At 54.1% G+C, this 21,943-nt stretch overlaps 1 protein-coding gene across 2 annotated transcripts in view; it reads right to left on the bottom strand.

Moving 5' to 3' along the window:
- The window catches only part of GRM4 (glutamate metabotropic receptor 4), a 108,527-nt gene that overhangs the window by 2,530 nt on the left and 84,054 nt on the right, over window positions 1–21,943 (bottom strand). For both annotated transcript variants that reach the window (XM_006907361.2, XM_006907362.3), the window contains 4 exons: window positions 16,340–16,540; window positions 15,951–16,087; window positions 11,887–12,822; window positions 4,728–4,974 (listed from right to left, as the gene is read on the bottom strand). In XM_006907361.2, coding sequence (XP_006907423.1) covers window positions 4,728–4,974; window positions 11,887–12,822; window positions 15,951–16,087; window positions 16,340–16,540 — 1,521 coding nt within the window. The remainder of the gene's footprint in view (window positions 1–4,727; window positions 4,975–11,886; window positions 12,823–15,950; window positions 16,088–16,339; window positions 16,541–21,943) is intronic.

The following is a 21,943-nucleotide window of genomic DNA, read 5'->3' as shown; positions in this document are numbered from 1 at the left end:
CATGTGAGTGGAAGGGCTGTGTGCAACTTCCACGTCATTTGGTTAAAATGGATTGTTTCCTCTCTTTCGCCTTTCATGGGCAGAACAGACATTGAGGGCATCCAGCTTCAACTATGAAGACAAGGACAACCCTCTGGGAACTGATGGAGAAACAAAATGAAAGGAACTTGGGTCTCCGCTCCTGCCACCCACCATGTACTATATCTCAGAGAGAAACAAATATCTATTTGATTGAGCCACTCTGCTCTGGGGCCTCTTTGTCATAGCAGCATAACTGGAAGCCCACTAACACAGGCAGGATTGCTATGTCCCACTCTCTGGGGTCCATCGAGTGTGGGAAGAAGCAGTGATGGGGGTGGGGTGGGCAGAGGGGCACACTGTGTACTAAGGGGTAGGCAAGACGATCAGAGTGCAGTTGAGCTAAAGGAGGAACTTTGTCCTGAGCTGAGAGTGGAGTGGGTAGCCTTATGTGGTAGGTAGGCTCCCTGTCAGCAGAAATAGTCAAGTAAAGGATGAACGATCACTCCCCTGAACAGTGCCAGGGAAGTTTCAAGGTTTAGGTGCCACCTAGACAGGTGCTAATGAAAGGAAATGGTGCCTGTGACATCCAAGAAGAGAATAAGACCACAGCACAGTACCTTGTAGTGTACAAAGAATCCCCACCTTCACTTCTAAAATGGCTCATGTCCCTCCAGGGTGTTGGGCGTCCAAGAAGAAGGATCCCAGGATGGGTTGGTTAGTTTTGATGGAGCAACATCTAGGAGGGGGTCTGGGTGGGGGTGCACTTGGAGAAGGGAGCTGAGTGACTGAAGGCTGGGACCTGGGGATGTCAGAGCTGCTGAAAGGGAGGTGGCAGGACATGCAGAGCAGTGCTCTGAAGACAGGAGCCCCAAAATCCTTCTGTGACCTCAGGAAGCTCTTTTCCTTCCCTGCTAAGCCTCATTTTTCCAGCCTGCAACAACACAGACAGGGGCGGCCCCTTTTGCCTAGACCTCTTTTCCTGAGAGGCACCCCCCACTCCCACATCTCTACCCAACCCTATCCCCCACTGGCAGAAAAAAGCCAGCAGCCAGCTCTGAATCGCATGCCGGCAAGCCAGGCCGGTGAGAATCAGTTCCCCAGGGCTCCATCATCCCCTGGGTGAACTGATAAAATTGAGTTTCCAAACCTGTAAACCCATCAGCAGTTCCTGGCTCTGAGGTGAAGGAAAACCTCAGCAGCCAGTAAAATCTCTACTGACTGCAGGGAAATGGGAGCCTGGGGGCAGCTGCCGGAGCACCAGCCAGGTGGGGGATGAGAGGAAGTGGCCAGGAGGTGAGAGACTTTGGGCCCCTGTTGTCTCTGGAAGACCAGTGCTGTCTCCAATAGGAAATTCAATCCACGGCTTCCAGAACCTGGAAGTGCATTCAGCCCTCAGCTGTAAGCCAGAGGCTCAATGTCTTTGGAGGAGACTTAGCCTCACCATCTGGAAAAGGGGAGCAATGAGTCTGCCCAGGGACCCTAGGAGCTAACAATGAGGAATGAAAAGAAGAGTCTGGCCAGGAGTCGAGAGACTTGGGGTCCAGTCCTACCTCGCCAGTACAGGGCATCTCAGCACCTGCCACATATCCCTTCCAACAAACTGAACCTCTTGGAGCCTCGATTCTCTCATCTCTAAACGGGGTAATAATTAACCTTAGGCTGGTTCTCAGCCACAGGATGAACGGAAATACTCTTTAAACCTTGCACAATGATGGACGAAGGGGCAGAGCCGAAATAACTGCAGCAATGAGGAGAGGATGAGGAGAGTGACTCCCCAGGGGCATCCTTGGGATGAGGGGAAGGGTGAGGGGGTATGGGCAGAGGAGACAAGCTAGTGACAGGCCCTCGTCGCTGGTTTTCAGACTCCACCACCTCAGATAACAATTAGCTGGGCAGCGGAAAACCTCATTTGTTGCCCCCATGTCTCCACACCCAATCTGCCTGCAATCAGGCCCCTGAATTATTTATCCTGTTGTTTGTTTAAAGATACGTGGCCTGCCAGTGACAGAGTGAAAAATGTTCCTGCTCCACAAGAGTGACACCTCCCCACTCCTCCCACTCACACCCCTTCAGTCTGGCTGTCCCCAGAATTAATCACTTGGCTCTTGCCTGGTGCCTCTATGGCCCGTGTTGTCACTAAGCTGAGAGACAGTGGGGGTAAGGGGCCCTGGCCTCTGGGGCCCTCACTGTAAGGGTGGGGGGACAAGTGGGCAGCTCTCATCATTTCCTTCTGGGAAGCAGGGGGCTGGGAACATTGGGTCTTGCCTTGCTATGCTTCCACACCCCTCCCTGTCTAGTGAGAGTGGGGGATAATTGTCCCCTGTCTCCAGGTGACCAGCCTGAGCCGAGGCAGAGGCAACAATGTTAGTGAAGTGCCATCAAAGCTCTCTGTGGAGGCCTGCCCACTATAGTCCCCTAGGCTGTCACAGCACCATGACTGTCACCCTTTGGGGTCACGGTGTCCTCTCCAGTAGAACACCTAGGAGGGCTAATGCCCCACTCACTCTCACGAGCCCTGTGGCACAGCTGGTTTGACAGACTTGTTCCTGAACCAGCAGAATATGGTTCATGGTGGAATGGGACATGGGAAGGATCAGTCTCTGTGGAAAGGAGGAAAATGAAAGTCAGGAGTGTGGAGCAGGGTGCAGGGAGGGGTCCGCGCTTAGGACAGAAAGGCCTAGTTAGGGGCTGCATTTGAGCAGACACTAAAGGCCAGAGGTGGGAAGTCCTACAAGGACACTCTGCCCCTCTTCCATCTCAGAGTGGAGGGCCTAGATGACATCTGAAAGGAGCCCCAGGGATGCAGGGAAGCTGGTGCTCTGGGAGGAAAAGCAGGACTGGAGAGAACAAAAAGGTCATTTGGTGAGAGGTGGTGGTGCTAACAGTCATCGGGGGCAACAGTCATCAAGGGTGTCAATCAAAGGAGGGGGCACTTCAGAAGCCAGGTATATTGCTCAGCAAAGAATGGAAACCCCAGAAACGGGGAGGCCATATAAAGTCAGGGTCAAGGAAAGACACTGTATGGGCTGTCCAGCCATCGCCTTGCTGTGTGACCTCAGGAAAGTCACTCACCCTCTCTGGGCCTCAACTAGGGATCAAACCTCCAGCCCTACCCAGGCCTCACAGGACTGCTGTGAAGATCACTCAAGTGAAAAATCCTGTTTGCATGTAGGAAGGGACTGTCTTTTACACACTTGATATTCTCTCAACACATGGAACACATGGGACCTGTGCTGAGAATGAAGGGGACAATGCTTCGCCCAGGTCCCTGAGGTGGGGACCCTGTAAGAAGTACTTCCCCAGCCCCCCAAACAGGGAAATCTCCTGTTTTCCCTGATCTCTTGGTGGATAACAAGGGCTTCTCTCTGGAGCCTGTGCTCTAGGCCTTCCTGCAGTCTAGCTTGTGTCCTTCCTGCTGCCATGGACACTTCTGGCCTTTCCCCCAGTACTAAAGAGAGGAAGCAGAGTTGCTTACTCCTAGGTCCCACCAGGATCTATTGTCCCCCAAGACTTTCAGAGAGTGGGGAGGCAGAAGGAGCTGCCATTTAAACCATGTAGCCACTTGCAGGGTGCCCATGGAGGGAGCCAAGGTCTACAGTGGGGCAAATGACCATAGCGACCACTTGACCTTCCCTACCCTGGAGAAGCTGGAAGTGAGGCCCATGGAGCACAGCCCCCCTCCACAGGTGGAGGCCCTGTGGCTCATCCCAGGGCAGAGGCCGTGGTCTGTGGGAGAAGACAGAGGGCAACTGGAATGGAGGTCAGGTCTGGCCCTGCCACCTGCTGGCTGTGTGACCTGGGTGAGTCCCTCCCCTTTCTGAGCTTCCTTTTCTTCCTCTGTGTTATGCAGATGACAAAAATATTCACCTTTCAAGGTTGCTATGAGAATGAAAACTGGTACCTGATAGGTGTGGCACACAGGGTCCAGGAAATGGTCACCACTATTTCTGGTCCCCTGAGGTCTAATCTGTCCCTCACATGACCTGTCTTTCTCTCCTATCTCTTTTCCTCACACAAAGGGCTGGCTCCAGGGAAGTTGTCAAAGATGGCGGCCCTGCACCCTCCCACGCACATGCCTTATACTTCTGAGGGCCCTGTCCTGCCCAGGCCAAGACCTTGGGACTGTCCCTCAGATGTCAAGTTCCTTACCTCCTTCCCTCCCTTGTCCCCTTCAAAGAATGACCCTCTACAGCTGAGGTCTCTTTGGACAACCCCTTGGGACCACCCTGCTACCAGAGAACTGCAGCCTCTGGAGGCTCTCCACCCCACCCCACCGCTCACATATCCATCTGGGGCCCATGTCCTCAGTCCCCATCTCTAGGGTCCTGCTAGGGGGTGTCTGGGCTGGCACCAAGGCCACTGCTCCCAGGTTGAGAACTTCTAGACTACCACTTCTCCCATAGGGATTGAAAGGTCACAGGCCCAGATATGGGCACCAAGGCAGAGAAATCCCCGGGTCTCACGTGGGTGCACAGCCTCCCCCTAGTCAAGACAGAGTTCCTTGGAAGGTTGTGGTTAGGGCAGGCTTGGCAGGGGGCACCTGGAAGACTGGCAGGCAGGGCAGCAGGGCACTAACCTGCAGCCTTAGGGTTCTCCCAGGACCCCAACAGGACCTGGCTAGGGGTGGGGGTAGAGAATAGCCCTCCCCCAGAAAGGTATGGGGCCTGGGTGGGCCCAGAGGGAGAGGGGCGGGGGCAGGCACTCACCTGGGGCCTCCAGGTTCTCGCAAAGCTCAGACTTGGCCTCACCGTTGGGCCGAAGGTTGCCCTTTTGCGTGAACTTGTTGGACATGGTGGCAGCAGTGACGACGGCTTTGAGACTGCGCTTGCGCTTGGGCACGTTCTGCTCCGGATGGAAGAGGATGATGTAGACCTTAGGCATGTAGAGCATCCCCAGGGACACCGAGGCACTCAGACTCACTGAGACCGTCAGCGTTGTCGTCTGGATGTACAGCTGGGAGCAGGCCAGCAGAGGAGTCAGAGAAGGCTCCGCCCTGGCCTCCTGGGCCCTGACCCTTATGCCCACCCCGGAGGCAAACACAGCAGGGACAGACTCAGGGGTCCATCCCGTGTCCCGTTGGCTTCAGCAAAAAGGAGCCAGGATACAGAGCTGGGACTTTAGACCAGAACTCTTGGATCCAAATCCTGAGTCCACCACTTCTAGCTATGTGATCTTGGACAAGTCCCACCCTTGTGCCTCAGTTTCCTCACATATAACACTGGCATGACAATTATACTATTATGCTTACCTCAAAGGACTGTTGCGAGGATGAAAAGACTAATAAATTGTAAAAGTATGTAACACCATGTCTGGCACATAGAAAGTGCATAGAAGTGTTTCCTACAGTTCTGTGTTGTTTGGAGGAGGCACCTCTGAGGAGGAGCGCCGATGGGACTACAGCTGACCCTCCTCAGGTGCAGCCCCCTGCACAGGGCTGGGAGCGAGATGAACACCTGTTGGTGCATTGAGTATTGCCCATTGGCCATGCCACAGCCCCTCAAGCAGGCCCCCCATCCAGTGGGTGCCCCCTTCCACATGCCACCCTGTGCAGAGCAGCCCATTGGCACGGGAGCCACAGCATCCAGGGCAACACAACAGTGGCAGCACAGTCAAAGCTCATTTCACGCTCACTCGCCAGCACTAACGGTGACAGATGTTTAGCAAAATGAAAGTCCATTAATCTGGGTGTCGGATAATCCATTTTTCAATAGTGGGGCCTTCCAGGCAGAGCCTGACAATTCCCACAGCCCCCACCTGGGATCCCCTCCTCGCCTTCTCCTTTCCTCCCAGTCTCCCAGGGCTCAGCTGCCCCTTCGGCCTCCCTCAGCCAGGGTGGGGCCAAGGGAGGCCCAGGCTGCGGTATCCAGGTCTGGCATGGGGAAGCATGGTGCTCTGCCCACTAAATCTGCTGTTTCCGGGGTGGGGTTCCCTCCCCCGGGACCTGGCTGACATGCCACCTTGTCTCGGAAGCTTTCCCTGCCCCAGCTCTATCCAACACTCCCATGAAACCCTCATCCCTGTACCCAGCCCAGCAGTGGGGGACAAGGCTCTGGGTTTGCTTCCTGAGGTCCCAGGGGCCCTGGCCTCATCTGGTAGCCCCCCTGGGGGAGTAGGTCTTTCTTTTCTCATGCTCTTCCTCATCCCCTGTCCCTTTCCATAAATACCTCATGACCTGGATCTGAAGACCTTCATTCCAGCCACCCTTCCTCAAGTTTCCTACCTTTGGGTGAAGGGCTGGAGAAGCTCTGGTGTCTGAGAGGAGAGAGCTATGTGACCCTGGGAAAGTCTCACCCCTCTCCAGCCTTCAGTTTTCTCATCAGTGCAATGCACCTACCTCATCTAAACCACAAGGCTACTACCCAAGCACAGACTGTGAAGCCACAGGAAACTTGGGTTTGGATGAGTGTGGAGTGTGGAGAGGCTGCTCCATTTTCTAATGTCCAGGGAAATGAGAGCCTGCTTCCTGGTGAGCACACACCCCTCCAGATACAGAGAGCCGTACCCTAGTCCTCATACAGAACCCTCACGCTCACCCACAGCAGGGAACCGTTCCCAACGAGTGGACCTGGAAAGGGCGTGACAGGCCCCTGGGCGGGTTCTGGTGGCCAAGGGTGACGGAGGGGAGGGGGACAGGCTCCAGAGTATCGAGACAGACCCTTGGAGGAAACAATGGAGGTCTGGACTAATCAAGAACAGGCCTATTATCTGGGTCTTCTCCATGGGACTGGGAGTTCCCTAAGGGCAGGATCTGTCTCTCCTTTCACACTGGGCTTTTTGAGGATCCTGTTTCCAGGTCAGATATCCATCTTAGGCCCTTTTCCCCTACCTTGTTATGGGGTGGGGGTAGAGTTGGGCCCATATGGAGTTAGTGGGAAAGGGGTGGGCCCCACCTCTTTGGGCAGAGTGAGCCCTGCGGTAGACACAGACCCATGTTGGGGGCCAGGGGCCTGGGTTCCAGATTCCACACTGCCCTGACCCAATGTGGGATGCCGAGCCCCTTCACTAACACAGAATCAGCAGCATGGGCATTTGACCTGTGTAAGTCACACAGGGGCCTGTGCTTAGACGGGCAGTGCTTGGCTTCATGTCCTGCTGCCACCATCTTGAATCCTGAATTACTTTTGAACAGGGCCTTTCGTTTTCATTTTATGCTAGGCTCTGAAAACTCTGGAGTTTTCACGGGCATGGCACAGTCCTTGGTGTTTTGTTCTAGTCTGCTTTCCAGCCTAGGAGCCTTTCTGCAAACAAAATACGAGGAGAGGTGTAAACAGAGCAAAGCGGATGTATCACTCTGCCCATCTGCTGGGGCTCCTCCCTTCCAGCATGGGACCTGAGGGCTCCTCTAGCCATCTCCAGGCTGGCCCTGTGCATCGCAGAAGTGAGGCCACGCACCCCAGTCCGTCTCCTTGCCCCAGGGTCTGGAATTCCTACCCCACTACTGGCTGGAGCATTGTTCTCAAGTCCCCTCTGTGAAGGTGCGTGTCTAATTCCTACCCCACTACTGGCTGGAGCATTGTTCTCTGTGAAGGTGCATATCGTCACCAGGAGGTGGTAGCATGTTAACCCTATCAGAGAAGCAGTGATTCTCTAGAAACTCTAGGACCCACCAGGTACTCCTACAGAGTCCTGGCATGGATGCAGGTCTTAAAAACAGGCAGAGTGAGAGGGCATCTTTGAGATAGGATTTCACCTTTTCTACCATCCACCTACCTCCCAGCCGGGAAGTGCCTGAATTGCTGTCACTCCCGCTCCCTTCTCTGGTCAGGCCCTTGCTACACTCCATCCTCCGAAAAGAATCCTGCATTAAGCCTCACAAGTCAGTGCTCTACAGGGGGAAGGAGGTCGTCAGGGCTGGGTTTGACAGAAGAAGACAGAGGTCCTTGAGGTGGGGCAAAAGGCACAGAAAGGAGCTGCTGTGGAGGTGGGCGATGGCTTTCCTGTTTTTGTGCAAGGCCTGGTGGATGCAGGGTGCAAGGGACAATGGTGAGGGCCAATGAGGAGTCCTGCCTGCTCTGTGCTTCTGCCTAGACCAAACCTGTGAGTAATGAGATCCTCAGAATCTGTACAAACCAGACAAATAAACTTCTCCATAACCTGGCCAGCTTCCCTTGCCACGTCCTGCCCAGTAACCCCACATGGTACAAAAGCCCCGCTCTGGTCGGCTCAGGGTAAAGCTGCCCAGTGGCGGTGATAAGCCCTGGAAATCTGAGCTAACACTGGGAAATCCAGCCACCTGTTCACCAGAGTAGTACAGACAGGTCCACTTTGCACCAGCACCTGCACTCTGGGGGAACAGGCACAGCAGAGCACCTGCAAGTACATTTGCACACATGCATGCCCACAAACACACACCTGTGTACACATGCATCTCTCCATTCACACACACACACACCCAAACTCACCACCCCACACTCCTATCTGACTCAGACTCACACAGCTCACACACACGCACCCCTTCATACACCTGAGTATACACACATGCATACACATACATATATCTGTACACACTCACACTTGCACTCACACATCTGCACATACACTACTGGGCACACACACCTAATCTACACACCTATACACACTAGCAGCCGTGAGGCCCCTGGCACACACACCTGTCCATCCCCTCAATGTGCACATATACCCCCACACGCACACACACATATCTGTAAACACGCATTTCTGTACCCATACCACAACTCCCTACAACAGCCCTATGCCACTCCATCTATGCACACACACCTGTCCATCCCCTCAATGTGCACATACCCCACATGCACACACACATATCTGTAAACACACATTTCTGTACCCATACCACAACTCCCTAAATATGCCACTCCATCTATAACGCACATGCACACACACACACGCACACACACACCTGCAGCTTCCATTGGGGCATTTCGTAGCTATGACATGACACAGTATAGATACAGCCCCAGGGTCACCTGAGCCTCTAAGAAGCCTGGTGGCCTGAAATGGCAGACTTTAGAGCTCATCTCCTACACCCTCTCCTCATGCAGAAGCCCAGAGAAAGAGGGGGGCATGTCCCATGTCCCACGCCATCAGGAGTAGAGCTGGATCTTATGGCCACATGTTGGTGTGAGGCCAGCCTGCTGTGTGACATGGGACAAAGCCCTGTTCCTCTGGGCCTCAGAAGAGATCGTCTCATAGTCTCCTTTTCATAATCAATGCTGAGAGGAGCCACCTAAAAAGGGAGAAATCAGAGGTAGTTGAGGTCACCTAGAGAGATTTTGGGGAAGCTGGGCCCCAGCATCTGGAAATGGGAGGGTCTGATATCCTGGGATGGCAGGGACCCCACTAGGGGGCAGTGTACAGGCAGGCAACCTGAGGAAATGATGGAAGGCAGAGTGAGAGGCTTAACCACCCTGCTGTTGGCCTCCCAGCCAGGGCCTCTACTCTGAGGAGGTGTTGGAAGAGGCCTTCTGGTACTACCAAGGGTAATTTCTCAAGATGCCAGCTTCCTGGAATGTAGGGCAGTATCCTTTGTTGGCTTCGTGGGCCTCCTTGGTGCTGGAAGGTGTAGGAGCCTCTGCCTATACCTGCCCTCGGTGAGTGGGGGGCACCTTCTGAAGGCCTAGTGGGAGCTGAAGACCTGGCTTTCAGTGCAAGCTTGGCCTGGTGGCTGCTTTGGCTCAGGTATATGGGGTTACCTGGAGCCATGCCTGGTCTCAGACCTTAGGGCACTCACTGCCAGCCCAAGGAAATCTTCTGAGAACCCCAACCCACAGGGCCAGCATTGGAAGACAGGCCACAGGCCTCTGGGGGCCCAGTACAAGTCATTCAGAGTGGAAGGCACAGCTGCTGCCTTTGAGGAACTGTCAAAGAAGAGATGGGCACCCACCAAGGAAGCTCCAAGGTTGGGGAGGTGTCCTGGAGCTACAGGGGGTCAGCACGGGCTGGGCTGGGGGCTCCTAAGTTAGACAGGATAGGGTCATGTCCAGCTGTGCCATCTACTGGCTGTATGATCTTTGACAAGTCACTTTGCCTCTCTATGCCTTCGTGTTCTCATCTATAAATGGGGATGGTGATACCTACCTTCACCTGCTGTTGTGAGACCTGCTGGCCATCAAGTAAAGTGTCTGGCAGAAGACAAGTGCCCAACCATCATGGTTTTGGCATCAGCCTCACTGAAAGCCAAGCATTCGTAGGAGCTCACATCTAGGCTCATGGCTTTAAATGCTACCCATAGGCTGATGACTCTCCCAGATACATCTCCAGCCTGCCCCTCATCCCTCCAGCCTGCCCCTCCAGAGTTGTGTATTCAACCATTGACTTGACAGTTGCACTTGGACATCTAACAAGCATCCTAAATTTAGCATGTCCAAAGGACCTCCTGATCTCCGCCTCACACCAGCTCCTCTATCATCTTCCCACCTTAGTGTACGACACTCCTTCCTTCCCATTCTCACACTGAAAAACACAAAGTCATCCTCGACTCTCCTCTCATCTCTCACCTCACATGCAATCCATCAGAAATCCGCCTGCCTCACCACCAGACACATCCAGAATCCCCTGCTCCTCACCACCCTTGCTGCCAGCAGCCTCTTGTCAGGATTATTCAGTAACCTCTGCTCTAGCACCCTGACCCCAGCTCGCCTTCTTCAGGGCTCCACCCAGCAACCAGAGGGATCCTTTTAAATATACATCAATGCCTCCCTCACTGCTCACAACCCCACAATGGCTCCCTTCTCACTCATGGGGTACACTGACATCCTTACCACAGCTACAGGTTCCTAGAGCATCTGTCCTGTCATCCCTCTGACCTCAACCCCATCACCCTCCTCAGCCCCAGTCTCCGTACAGTGGGTAAACTGCTTTTACTCTCATCGTGTCATGTGATGATTACAACACCTGTATGGACTGCAAGGGAAAGATCATGGCCCCAATCTATTGATGAAGAAACTGAGGCAGCGAGGTCAGCTGTCTTGCCCAGGATCCCACAGTTCTACACAGAGCTCAGACCAGGAACTGGGGTCCTGGGTCCCCATGATCATCCCTGTCTCTGGCCTCTACTTTAGTGGCTCCCAATTCTTCAATTCTTCTAGATAATCCCCTAGAACCCAGGCAGTGCCATGCTGGGACATGGACAGAGTCCACAGGGCCCTTGAGGTGTGTCCAGGATGGCCTGACAGAGCCAGGAGGTGGCAGCCCTCAGCTGACACTGCCTTCAGCCAGTAGAAGGAAGTGCCTTCAGCTGACACTGTCAGGCCCCAGGATCCTGGGTTTCAGGGCAGCTTGGGGCCAAGGAGAGAGGGAGAGAGAATACCTGATACATCTCCCACATCGGGGCCCAGGTGGATCTTGTGCGAGTAGAGAGAGGGACAGACAGAGGAGGAAGAAGAGGGGAATGGACAGAAAGGAAGATGGGGCTGAGTAGAGAGAGAGGTAAGGGAAAAGAGAGTCTAGGAAGAAAGAAGAATGAGAGGGTGCAGTCTCCCGGGCTGACATAGAAGAAAGAGGAAGAAGAGAGAAAAGGGGGAAGAAAGGAGGTGAAGAGATGGGAAGGAGAAAGCGAGGAGATGGGAGAGGCAGGGATAGAGAGATAAAGAAAGAGAGGAGGAGGCTAGAAAGAGGGAGGGAAGGAAAGAGGAAGGAGAGGGGAAAGAGAGAGAGAGAGACGAGATAAAGAGAGAAAAGGGAGAGGAGGCAGAAAGAGAGAAAGGGAGGGAGAAAGGAGAGAAAACCCAGAACCTGGAGAAAAAAAACTTGCAATCAACAGAGAAGACAGAATGAGGCATGAAAAAAGGCACTTCTGGAGCACAGTGGGAGGCCAGCCAGCCCTCAGAGGCTGCCTCCTGCTCTCTGCCCTCATCCCGCTCACTGCCCCCCAGACCCACAACTCACCTTGTCTGCCGACTGTGAGGTGCCAAAGAAAATGGGAATGAAGGCAAGCCAGACAATGCAGGTGGTATACATGGTGAAGCCGATGGGCTTGGCCTCATTGAAGGTCTCTGGCACGCCACGCGTCTTGATGGCGTACACCGTGCACGTGACCATGAGTAGCATGCTGTAGCCCAGCAGGCAGATGAGCGACAGGTCTGAGATGTCGCACTTGAGTACACCCCTGGCGAAGCGGGGGTCAAGCGTCCGCTGGTCCTGGAAGTCCACCACTGAGTGGGAGGGGTCCACCACAAACCATACACAGATGCCCAGCAGCTGCAGCGAGATGAGGCTGAAGGTAATGGCCAGCTGAGAGGCGGGGCTGATGAAGCGCGGGGCACTGACCGACCGCTTGCCCTGCTCGAAGATGCGGTAGATACGGTTGGTCTTGGTGAGCAGGGCTGCATAGCTGATGCTCATGCCGAGCCCCAGGAAGATTCGGCGCAGAGAGCACGTCCCCAGGTCGGGCTCCGCAATCATGAGGAAGGTGGTGGCATAGCACAGGAAGATGCCTGCCAGCAGCACATAGCTCAGCTCTCGGCCAGAGGCCTTCACAATGGGCGTGTCGTTGTAGCGTACAAAGGTGACCACCACGAAGAGCGTGGCCGCGATGCCCACTACAGCCAGGAAGAGGGGCAGCACGGCCCAGGGTGAGTCCCATTCAAGCTTGATGATGGGAATGGGCCTGCAGCCGGTGCGGTTCTCTGTGGGCCGCATGTCATATGGACATGTCTTACAGGTGTAGCGGTCCACCTGGTACTGGTACCCTGTGCAGGGCTCACAGTGCCAGCAACAGGGCATGCCCTTCACTGTCTTCTTCCGCTCGCCCGGCTGGCAGGGCAGGCTGCAGATGGAGCGGGGCAGCTGCTGCCCACTCCCCGGCCACTGCATCCGCTCTATCTGGCAATGACAGCAGTGGACATGCCTGAGGAGTGGGCCTCAGGACACGCCCCCAGTGCCCTGGACTGCCCCACCGGCTAGCACCGTATAGCCCCACACCTGAATCACCCAGTCATTTGGTTAAAAATCCAGCTGCCTGGGCCCCCCGGACCTGCTGAATCCAAAGCTGGATTTAAACGAGCTCACCCGCATGATTTGGATATGGCTGACCTGTGGGGGGGGAATCCTGACTGAGTCCAAAACTCTCAAAGGTTGTATAGGGAGACTGAGCTCAGAGAGCAGCAGTGACAGAGTCACACAGCAGAGCAGAGAGCTCTCATCAGTCCTGACTCCCAGGCCCTAAGGGCTTGCTACTCAACAGTGGCCCCCAGACCAGCAGCATCAGCATCACCTAGGAGCTTGTGGGAAAAGTGAAACTTTGGCCCACCGCAGACCTACTAACTCAGATTCTGAGTTTTCACAAGACCCCCAGGTGATCTGAGTGCAAGCTGGAGAAGCACTGCCTATGGCTCGGCCCACGGGGACTCCTCCAGGCAGCACAGGGAGCTGGGGTCAGCAGAGAGCAACAAACAAAGGTTTAATCAGAGGACACTTAATGTGCGCCCAGGGGTTAGTGTTTCTTTATATCTTGCTCTAAATTAGTGCTAGTCACCGTTCCGTGTTTCTGAAGACACAATTGCTGTGAGCAAAGGAGCCACAGGAGTGTGGGCACACGCTATGAATGTGTTACAAAAGTCTGGAAAGTAAGCAAGAGGCCCCAGAAGAGCTCCAGGCGCTGGGCAAAGGGAGCTGACCACACTTGGGAGCCATATTCAAAGCGTCTGTTCTATATAAAGTGACCCTTAGGAAGAGTTTTATGCTTGGAGAGCAGTGGGCCTGCCTGGACTGGTGCCATGTATGTGCTGGCTGTTCACTCCTAGAGAAAGAATAACCAGTTGGATCTGGAACTGAGGCGAGGGTTTCAGAGCTGAGGAACAAGGTGGGTTGGGTGGGGATGGGGAATCCGAAGATGGCCTCGTGGTAGGCGAGACTAAAACCTCACGGAAGAAGCTTGTCCTGTGGCTCTGGGTGTGACAGGATTATGTGGTCCCTTAGTAGCCAAAGAGGACAGCAATGACCAGTGCTGGGATGACAAGGCAGGACAATCCCTGTGCACCAGAGCTCTGAGACTGCAGGAGAAAGACCTTTCCCCAGAGGATACAGGGTGACAGTGGGTATGCTTGAAAACTCTAGCTACAGTGAAATGAGCAGTGAATGTGGTCAAACCCCAGGATCACAGTTCTGTTGCTAGCTGGCTATGTGCCCTTGAGCAAATGCTTCAAGCTCTCTGAGCTTTTGTTTTCCATCTGTTCCAATGATAGCAGATATGAAGCTACTTTGCCCTTTATTACTTAAGGTGGCTTCCACCTAGAAATCATAATGGAAACGCTTTTATTTCACCAGAACGTCAGCCCCACAGGGGTGGGACTTTGTGAGTGCTTCTCTGTTGCATCTCCAGCCCCCAGACGGGGCTGACACACTGGGGGCCAGTGGTTCTCTGTGGAATCTATAAGAGAAGTAGTGAGGTCTGGGCACAGCTGTGAGAGGTCCCTCAGATCCTGGAGGAAGACAGTCTGGGCAGGCGTAGGCCTTTTCCTTGGCCCCCTGAGCCTTGCCTGCTCTGTAGCCTTCACAGCACAGCCCAAACTAAGCACTCAAGGGGAAGTTGGGGGAGATGTGGTAGTTGAGGTCCAAGCCCTCCTCATCTGCTCCCACCTCCCAGCTCCGTGCTGGTGGAGGGACCTTGTGTTACTAGGGAGGGGACTTTCAGGGGAGGAGTCCACAGCAACCCCCATACACCCGAACCCTGCCTTCGCTGAGCACATCTGTAGCATGGGGTAGTAATAGTGCCTGCCTGCCTCACAAGGCTATCATCCTTACAGTAAGGTCACATGCTTAGGACAGTGGCTCTATACAGCAGTACTCAACCAGGATTAGCTGCTACTGCTACTAGTAACTGAGTCACTGGTCCCCACTGCTCCACCCACTGCACCAAAATGAGACATGGCTCCCTTTAGGGCATCGTCCCACTTTGCCAAATACTCCTGTCTGCCCTATTCTGTCTGTCTGTCTGCCTCTGCTCAACAACCCGAGAGCACCACCATAGGAATGGGCTCTGTCTCCGCAGCGCGGTGTGGACTTTGGAATGCCCCTCAGGCTGGGTTTCCTGAGATCTTTCCTGTGACTTAGACAATTGTCAGTGCTTTGAAGAGCTCCAGGGGCTCATCACTAGAAGAGATTATTTCAAGAGGGGACGGTGGAGACATGATGCATCTCTCCCAGGATCTGGAACAAGGACAGCTGAAGCAAGACATGGACCTGGGCCTTTGAAGCCTCTCTGGTCCATCTAGATGTCACATTGTGCCTACCTGAATACCGCTTACCTCTTCACCTTGCAAGGTAGGAACCAAGTCCATAGGCATTTCCTTGGGGAACTAACTACAAAACCTTTCTTTCTAAAACACTGCTCTATTTCATGGCTGGGGACACCAAGGGCCAAAGAGGAAAAGCCACCACGTCCCTGGAACAACTGTGAGATGAAAAAGCGTGGCTAGGGGGACCAAGGAGTTCTTCCCCATTCCCCCGTAATACCCAGAAAAATGATGGCTTTCCAGCGTGTTTTAACAGTGCTGGAGGACTAATTCTCAAATAGTTCCCTTCCCACCATCTGACTGAGCCCTCTGCCTTAAGACATCATCCTCTGTCTAAACGCAGCCCTCTCCTCCCCACCTTACTACCTCACATCCACCAAACCTTCGAGCCATTTCACTCCAGTATGAATTGTCTATCTAGAGCTTTTTACCCTACAAGTGGGCAGCAGGCAAGAAGGCTCCAGGCCAAGGGAAAGGGCAGAGGCAGACAGGAAGTAGAAGTCCAGCTGCCCTTTTTGTCTTGGGGTGGGGGCCTCAGGGCCCCCTGAGGTCTGGGAGGGGGCATGGAAGGAAACTCCAACTTGGCAGCAGCAATTCCAGGTATCAGGGTTACTGAGGAGCCGCCTCCCCTCAGCCCCCCATCCTGAGGGTTGGGGTGCGGTGAGTGACTCCCTCCATTTCCCGGGGCCCTTCCCTGCCCTCCTCCCAGGTGCTTACTCTGAGATGCAGGTGGTCAGTCCAGGAGCCTATGACCTTGTATTCAGCAGAGCCATTGCGCAGCTGGTACTGGTAGACGTCATAGCGCCCAGGCGCATCTCCGTTCTCATTGAAGGTCACAGGGTTCCCTGCAATGCCTGGGGGTGGGGGGCAGTGGGTGTCATACACTCAGTTTCTTTGCTGAGCCTTTCCCAAAGGTTGAGAGGATTGTGAGTCCAGGGCAGAGACGCCTCTGGGGAGATCCTTGCATGGAATATCTGGGGAGGTTTCACCCCTTAGAAACATCTTAAGAGATCCCCCAACCCCATCCCACAGAGCACAGGACCCCTTTCCCTGGTTGCATGGCCCAGGACACCTGGGTTGGGTGGTGCCATGCACTGCGCCCCCACCTGAGAAGTTAACACTGCGGATGTACTTGAGCAGCTGGGTGCCGTCCACGGGGTCCATGCGTGGGCAGAGCCCCACACGGCCCGGACACAGGTCTCGGTGCATAGCGTGCAGTGCATGGCCCATGGCGTACACGGCGTCAATCACGAACTGCACCTTCCCCTCCTGCTCGTAGGCTGAGTCCTGCCCAATGCGCTCACGGTCTGCAATGAAACACCTAGAGTGGGGGTGCCCACGAGGCCCACCATCCTTGCAGACAGTGCTGTGGGAACCAGAGCAGTCCCCTGGAGCCTAGAAAGATGGCAGAGCCTATCCAAGAGCACCCAGGTCTCCTGGCTCCTAGCCCAGTGCTTGTTCCATCACCCCAGGAGACAGTCTGTTGGAGGTACCTGGGGAATGGCACCAAAGGGTGAAGGGGAGGGCCCGCTGCTCTCACCACTGTACCCCTGGACCCTATGCCCCAAGACCCCAGAATAGCCAGAGCAGACACCCTTGTCACCATCACCCTGTAGCTGTGGTGCCTGCCTTCCTGCCCCACGCCTGGCCTGGCCTAGCCACGGGACAGCTGGTCCTGGCACAGGCTGGAAAATCACTGGAACAGGAACTCTGTCTGTCACTGAGGGCAGTGGTGCCCCCACAACAGCTCACCCATGGGCAGCCACTCCAGCCAGAGGACACTACTCCTACCACGGGGTATAGATAAGGAAACTAAGGTGCAGAGAGGGTGAGAAACTGGCCACAGTCCCTCAAGTTTCAGGACCCAGGCTTTCTGAGATGCCCTCAATGGCCTCTAGTTGCCCCAGATACCAGAAGACACCATCGTCCCCACCCATTCCTCCCCCAAGTCAGTGACCCTCCATTAGCCAGGGTGAGTAAACTTTGTAAAATGAGGAACCCACCCCACCCCCTTCTCACTGCGGACCAAAGTGGCTCCCCAAGGGTGCCGTGGTCTCAGGGTTCTGGCCTCCCATTCTGACTCCCCAGGCTCTGGGCACACTCAACCCCTCTGCTCTGGGCCCTGTGCAAACCCTTTGGCAGCCTGAGGCCTTGGTGTGAAAAGGACATCATAATCCTGCACCACAGAGGTGCTGCCAGACTTAAATGAGATGAGGTACAAAAAACACTTGGCACAGAGTAGGTGACTAAACCACATTCTTATTGTGCTAAGTGGTCAGGATGCGGGCTTTCTGAGGTAGGTGACAAAGGTCCCTCGGGGAGAGCAGGCCTGCATGGCTTTCTGGAGGAGAAGGAGGTGCTTCCTGGCCTGGGCCCTGGGGTAACAATGATAACGAAGAATAAGGGCTGCTAACTTCTCCTGAGCACCTTCTCTGTGCCCAGCATTGTTCTAAGCTCTTTATATGTATTAAACTCATTGAATTCTCACAACGATGCTATGAAGTGAGGAATTATCCTTCTTATAGAGATGAAGAAACTGAGGCACAAAAATTGCCCAGCATTGTTCTAAGCTCTTTATATGTATTAACTCATTGAATTCTCACAACGATGCTATGAGGTGAGGAATTATCCTTGTTATAGAGATGAAGAAACTGAGGCACAAAAAAGCTCAGTGACGTTCCAGGACCATACAGAGCTGGATCTGAACCCAGGTACTCTGGCTCCAAGCCTGTGTACCACACTATGCCTGAGGGGATTGTAAGAGCCAGATTTGGGGGAGCGGGGGACAAGAAAGTGAGGAGGGGAGAGAGAAGGGGGCAGGGACTCTGAGGTGAGGACATGGGGGCAGGAGGATGGCAGGATGTGGGGAGAGGATGAGCAGAGCACTGCATAAGCCTGGCTTCCCCTCCTGAGGCCACAGCCCCTGCACACAGCATGGCTGGCAGCCTCTTCCTCAAGGCCAGAACAAGGAAATTAAGCCTCATAAGCTACCGCCACCCCATGCCGCCCTGCTGGATGGCCAAGGCCACACCCTGCCAAAGTAATTCCCTAGCAGGCAGCAGTATGAGTGGCTACACCTGTGCCCAGCCCCATGGGCCACTGTCCTGAGCCCCTAGTTCTGTTGTGTGGAGTCAGGCTGGGGTTAGCATCAGGCCCTAATCCCCTGGGAACTCCAAAGTTCACTGTGTCCATCCCCCTCCTTCAACACCTCAGAGGCAAGACACGGGGTACAGGAGAACACACTGCTGTCTCCGTGGTCTGCTCCACCATCTAATCCCCTCACACTTGGAAGGACGGTCACCACCCCACCTTCCAGAGTGTGAGATGAACAGGCTATGGCATCTGTCACCCCTCGGCTAGCCAGGTGACCGGCCAGCGGACCCCACGGCCAGGCCCGCATCCCATTCTCAGCCTAGCTCACAGATCATAATGCTGGGATCACAATGCCAGGAATGGCAGGACCATAGGGATCGTCTGCTCTAATTCTGTCATTTTATAGACAAGAAAACCGAAACCCAGGGAGGGGAGCCCCAGATCACACAGCCAGCCTCTAAGTGACAGGACGAGCACTCTCAGCTCCAGCCCCTTCCCCTGCCCTGCATCCCAGACTGCATTTGACCTGAGGCCGTAAGAGTCAACCAGCTCACCCCCTGGGGTTTTGTGTTTTTATCCGGTAACATCCACTGTACCCTGGCTGCCTAGGGCTCCTGTGGAGCTGGTGGCATGTCTCATATCCCTGCCTCAGCCACCAAGACCTTGTGATCAAGGGCTGAACCTGGCTCATTTCCCCAACCTCGGGGCCAGAGATCAAGAGTCACCATTACTCAGATTGGACAGTTTGGGGGCAGATGTACAGTTGGCTCTGGGGGTACTGTTTGGTTCAGACAGAGCCCACAGCCCTATGGTGTGGCCTTAGGGCTGGAGATGGGGTGGGCTCCAAGGCTGCCCCCCTAGTTTCTCAGTGGTCAGCTAAGCCCCTCACTACCTGCTACTGCTGCACTGCATTTGCACAAGACTCTCTGGGTTGGAACCCCAGCTCCATCAACACCTCTAGCTATGTGACCTTAGACCTGTCACTTTATCTCTCAGGCTTCAGTCTCCTTATCTGCAAAATGAGGATAACGATGGTATTACCTCATAGGGCCGGGATCAGGGTCCTATGAGAACTAATCGGTTAACGTTAACGTTTACAACCAGTCATACAGAGAGGCCTGGTAACGATGGTATTACCTCATAGGGCCGGGATCAGGGCCCTATGAGAACTAATCGGTTAACGTTTACAACCAGTCACACAGAGAGGCCTGTTGCTTGCTAAGTGTTAAGTGAAGTTTGTTAAATACTGAGGGTACAAAGACGTGTAAGCCCCACCCTGCCTCAGAGTTCTGGGCCAGCAGAGCTTTGCAAACAGGCAAAGCTATTTCTAAGCCAAGGCGCAAACAGAGATGGGATGAATATAAAAAGCGAATTCTCCAGCTTCACCAGCCTACCCCCTGTCTGAGACCTCTGATTACAAGTTCTGAGAGCTGGGAGAGAAATGGAAGGGACAATCCTGTCACCAAAGGGTGCCAAAAGGGGCTGAAGGGTGGCCTGAAAAGCACCCGCCCCGGACCCCACACTTGCTCCCTCCAGCCCCCAGGTTCTGCCCTCTGCAGTCTGAAGAAGGTAAGACTCAGCTCCCCTGCAGTTCCCATCACATCCTCGCTGTAGTATGGATGGATGAGAGACTGAATTATTAACCAGGACAGAGAAGGAGGAGGCTGCGGCCACTGCAGAGAGGAGGCCACTCTCTTCTAACATCAAGGACACACACAAGCTGAAAGACACTGGCTGCATCTCCCCAACTGAGCTGCCTCCGCCTCTCCTCTCTCTGTCTTCCCAGGGGTCCTTCTTCAGTGGGTCTGGCTGAAGCATCCACTCCTGGAACCCGGGTCCTGGACAGAGTGCTTTCACTGGGGTCACGAAGCCACCTGTGCTGGCACTGAAGTGAGGATGACCCCACAGGAGCACTTTCACCCCAGGGAAGCCTGCCTCTGCCTGAAGAGGCTCCTGTGGACCCTCAGTGGTCCTTGAGCACTGCCCCCTCCAAATCTCCACCTGAGTTCTCATGGTGCTAGCCATGGACTTCATGACTTCTCAACACACTTTCACATCCTTGACTTCTGCCTCAAGTCTGTGCCCAATTACAGCTGAGCAAACAGGTGCATCGAGGTGACCTGCAAAGGACCTTTACTTACAAGGGAGCACCAAGTCTTGAGCATATCCTCTACACACACACACACACACACACACACACACACACACACACACACACACACACATTCCTCAAACCCTAAAGGTCCTTCTCCCAAACCCCCACAGGAAGCAACAATGACAAAGCCTGAGTGCTCACATTTGGTGGAGGGGTACAGGAATCACAAATGCAAGTTAAACAAGAACAAGGTGCTCTGTCCTGAATGCCTGAAGCTGTGCCCATAACCAGTGGGCTCTCCACATCCCCCGGCTCCTCAAAAAATAACCCAAAGGCCGTGCTGGCGCTCACCAGGAGCCTTCAAGCGCTTGGCATTTTCTCTTCCCTGAGGCTCTGGGACGTAGGCTGGACTGCTCCCCTCACAGAGGAGGGAACAGGTTTGCAGGTGGTGAGTGACATACCCAGAGTCTCCAGAGTCTGCAAGAATTCTGGCACCTAGTAGGTGTTCACATATACCTGGGGACTGGCCTGGCTGGTAAGTGGCAGGGCTAGGATTTGAACCCAATCTCTCTGGCTCCAAAAGAGTTTCCACTATCCTGAACTGTCCTTCCCCTTCTTCTTCCTCCATCCAGTCCCCAAACTGCCTCCTCTGCCCTCCTCTGGGGCCCATGCCCTGTGCCAGCTGTCAGGCCAGGCCTAACGAGGAGTTAAGGATCCTGTCTGCACGGCTAGAGAAGGTAAGTGGCCATGAAGGGAAAAAGGGTCAGAAAATGCCCTCTCATGAGTGGGTGAGACCCCTAGGCCCAGGCAGGGCACCACAGTTCTGGAAGGAAGCAAGACACACATTTCTGAGAGTTAGTAGAAGAGATAAATTCCAGACACATGGCAGCAATGACAGCAGCAACAGTTTGAAGATGTCCTAATTGCGTCCTCGGGCACAATGAGCCAGAGATGCGTTTGGCTCTGCCACGGGTGACAGCCAGCCAGGGAACCATCCGGAGAAGATTTTCTCCATCAAAACCCCGCAGCTGTGGTTACTACGGTGACTGCAGCCTTCGTCTGCAGGTTGTAAATTGTAATTGAAATGAGTTTTCAAGGTTGAAATAATCAGAGCTCTTCCTTGACTCTCCCTCACCTCTCCACAACTCACCCCGCCCAGTGCAATCCTCCTGAGTTCTACACACACACGCACACTCATAAAGCAGCTCCCGCACACAGGATACAAAACCAACCGAATATATCCCCACATATTTTCACATCAACACATATAGAATAGCAACACGCAAACCTGCCTGCGTTTGTACTCGTCTGTACACATACTCATGTTCAAATATATTTAAACAAAAATGTATCTATAAACACACGCAAGATATATAGTTACACAATTAGTATGACATTCCATTACACAATTAGTATGGCATTCACACAAGCACGTGGTCATTCAGATTCTCCCACTATCAGTCCGAAAAGCCCCACAAGCAGGTCCTGACAAGGATTCGATGCAAGTGTTTTCTGGGAGGTG

This window comes from Pteropus alecto, unplaced genomic scaffold, assembly GCF_000325575.1.
Source record: "Pteropus alecto unplaced genomic scaffold, ASM32557v1 scaffold202, whole genome shotgun sequence".
NCBI lineage: Eukaryota > Metazoa > Chordata > Mammalia > Chiroptera > Pteropodidae > Pteropus > Pteropus alecto.
This window is presented reverse-complemented; position numbering and strand designations above follow the sequence as displayed.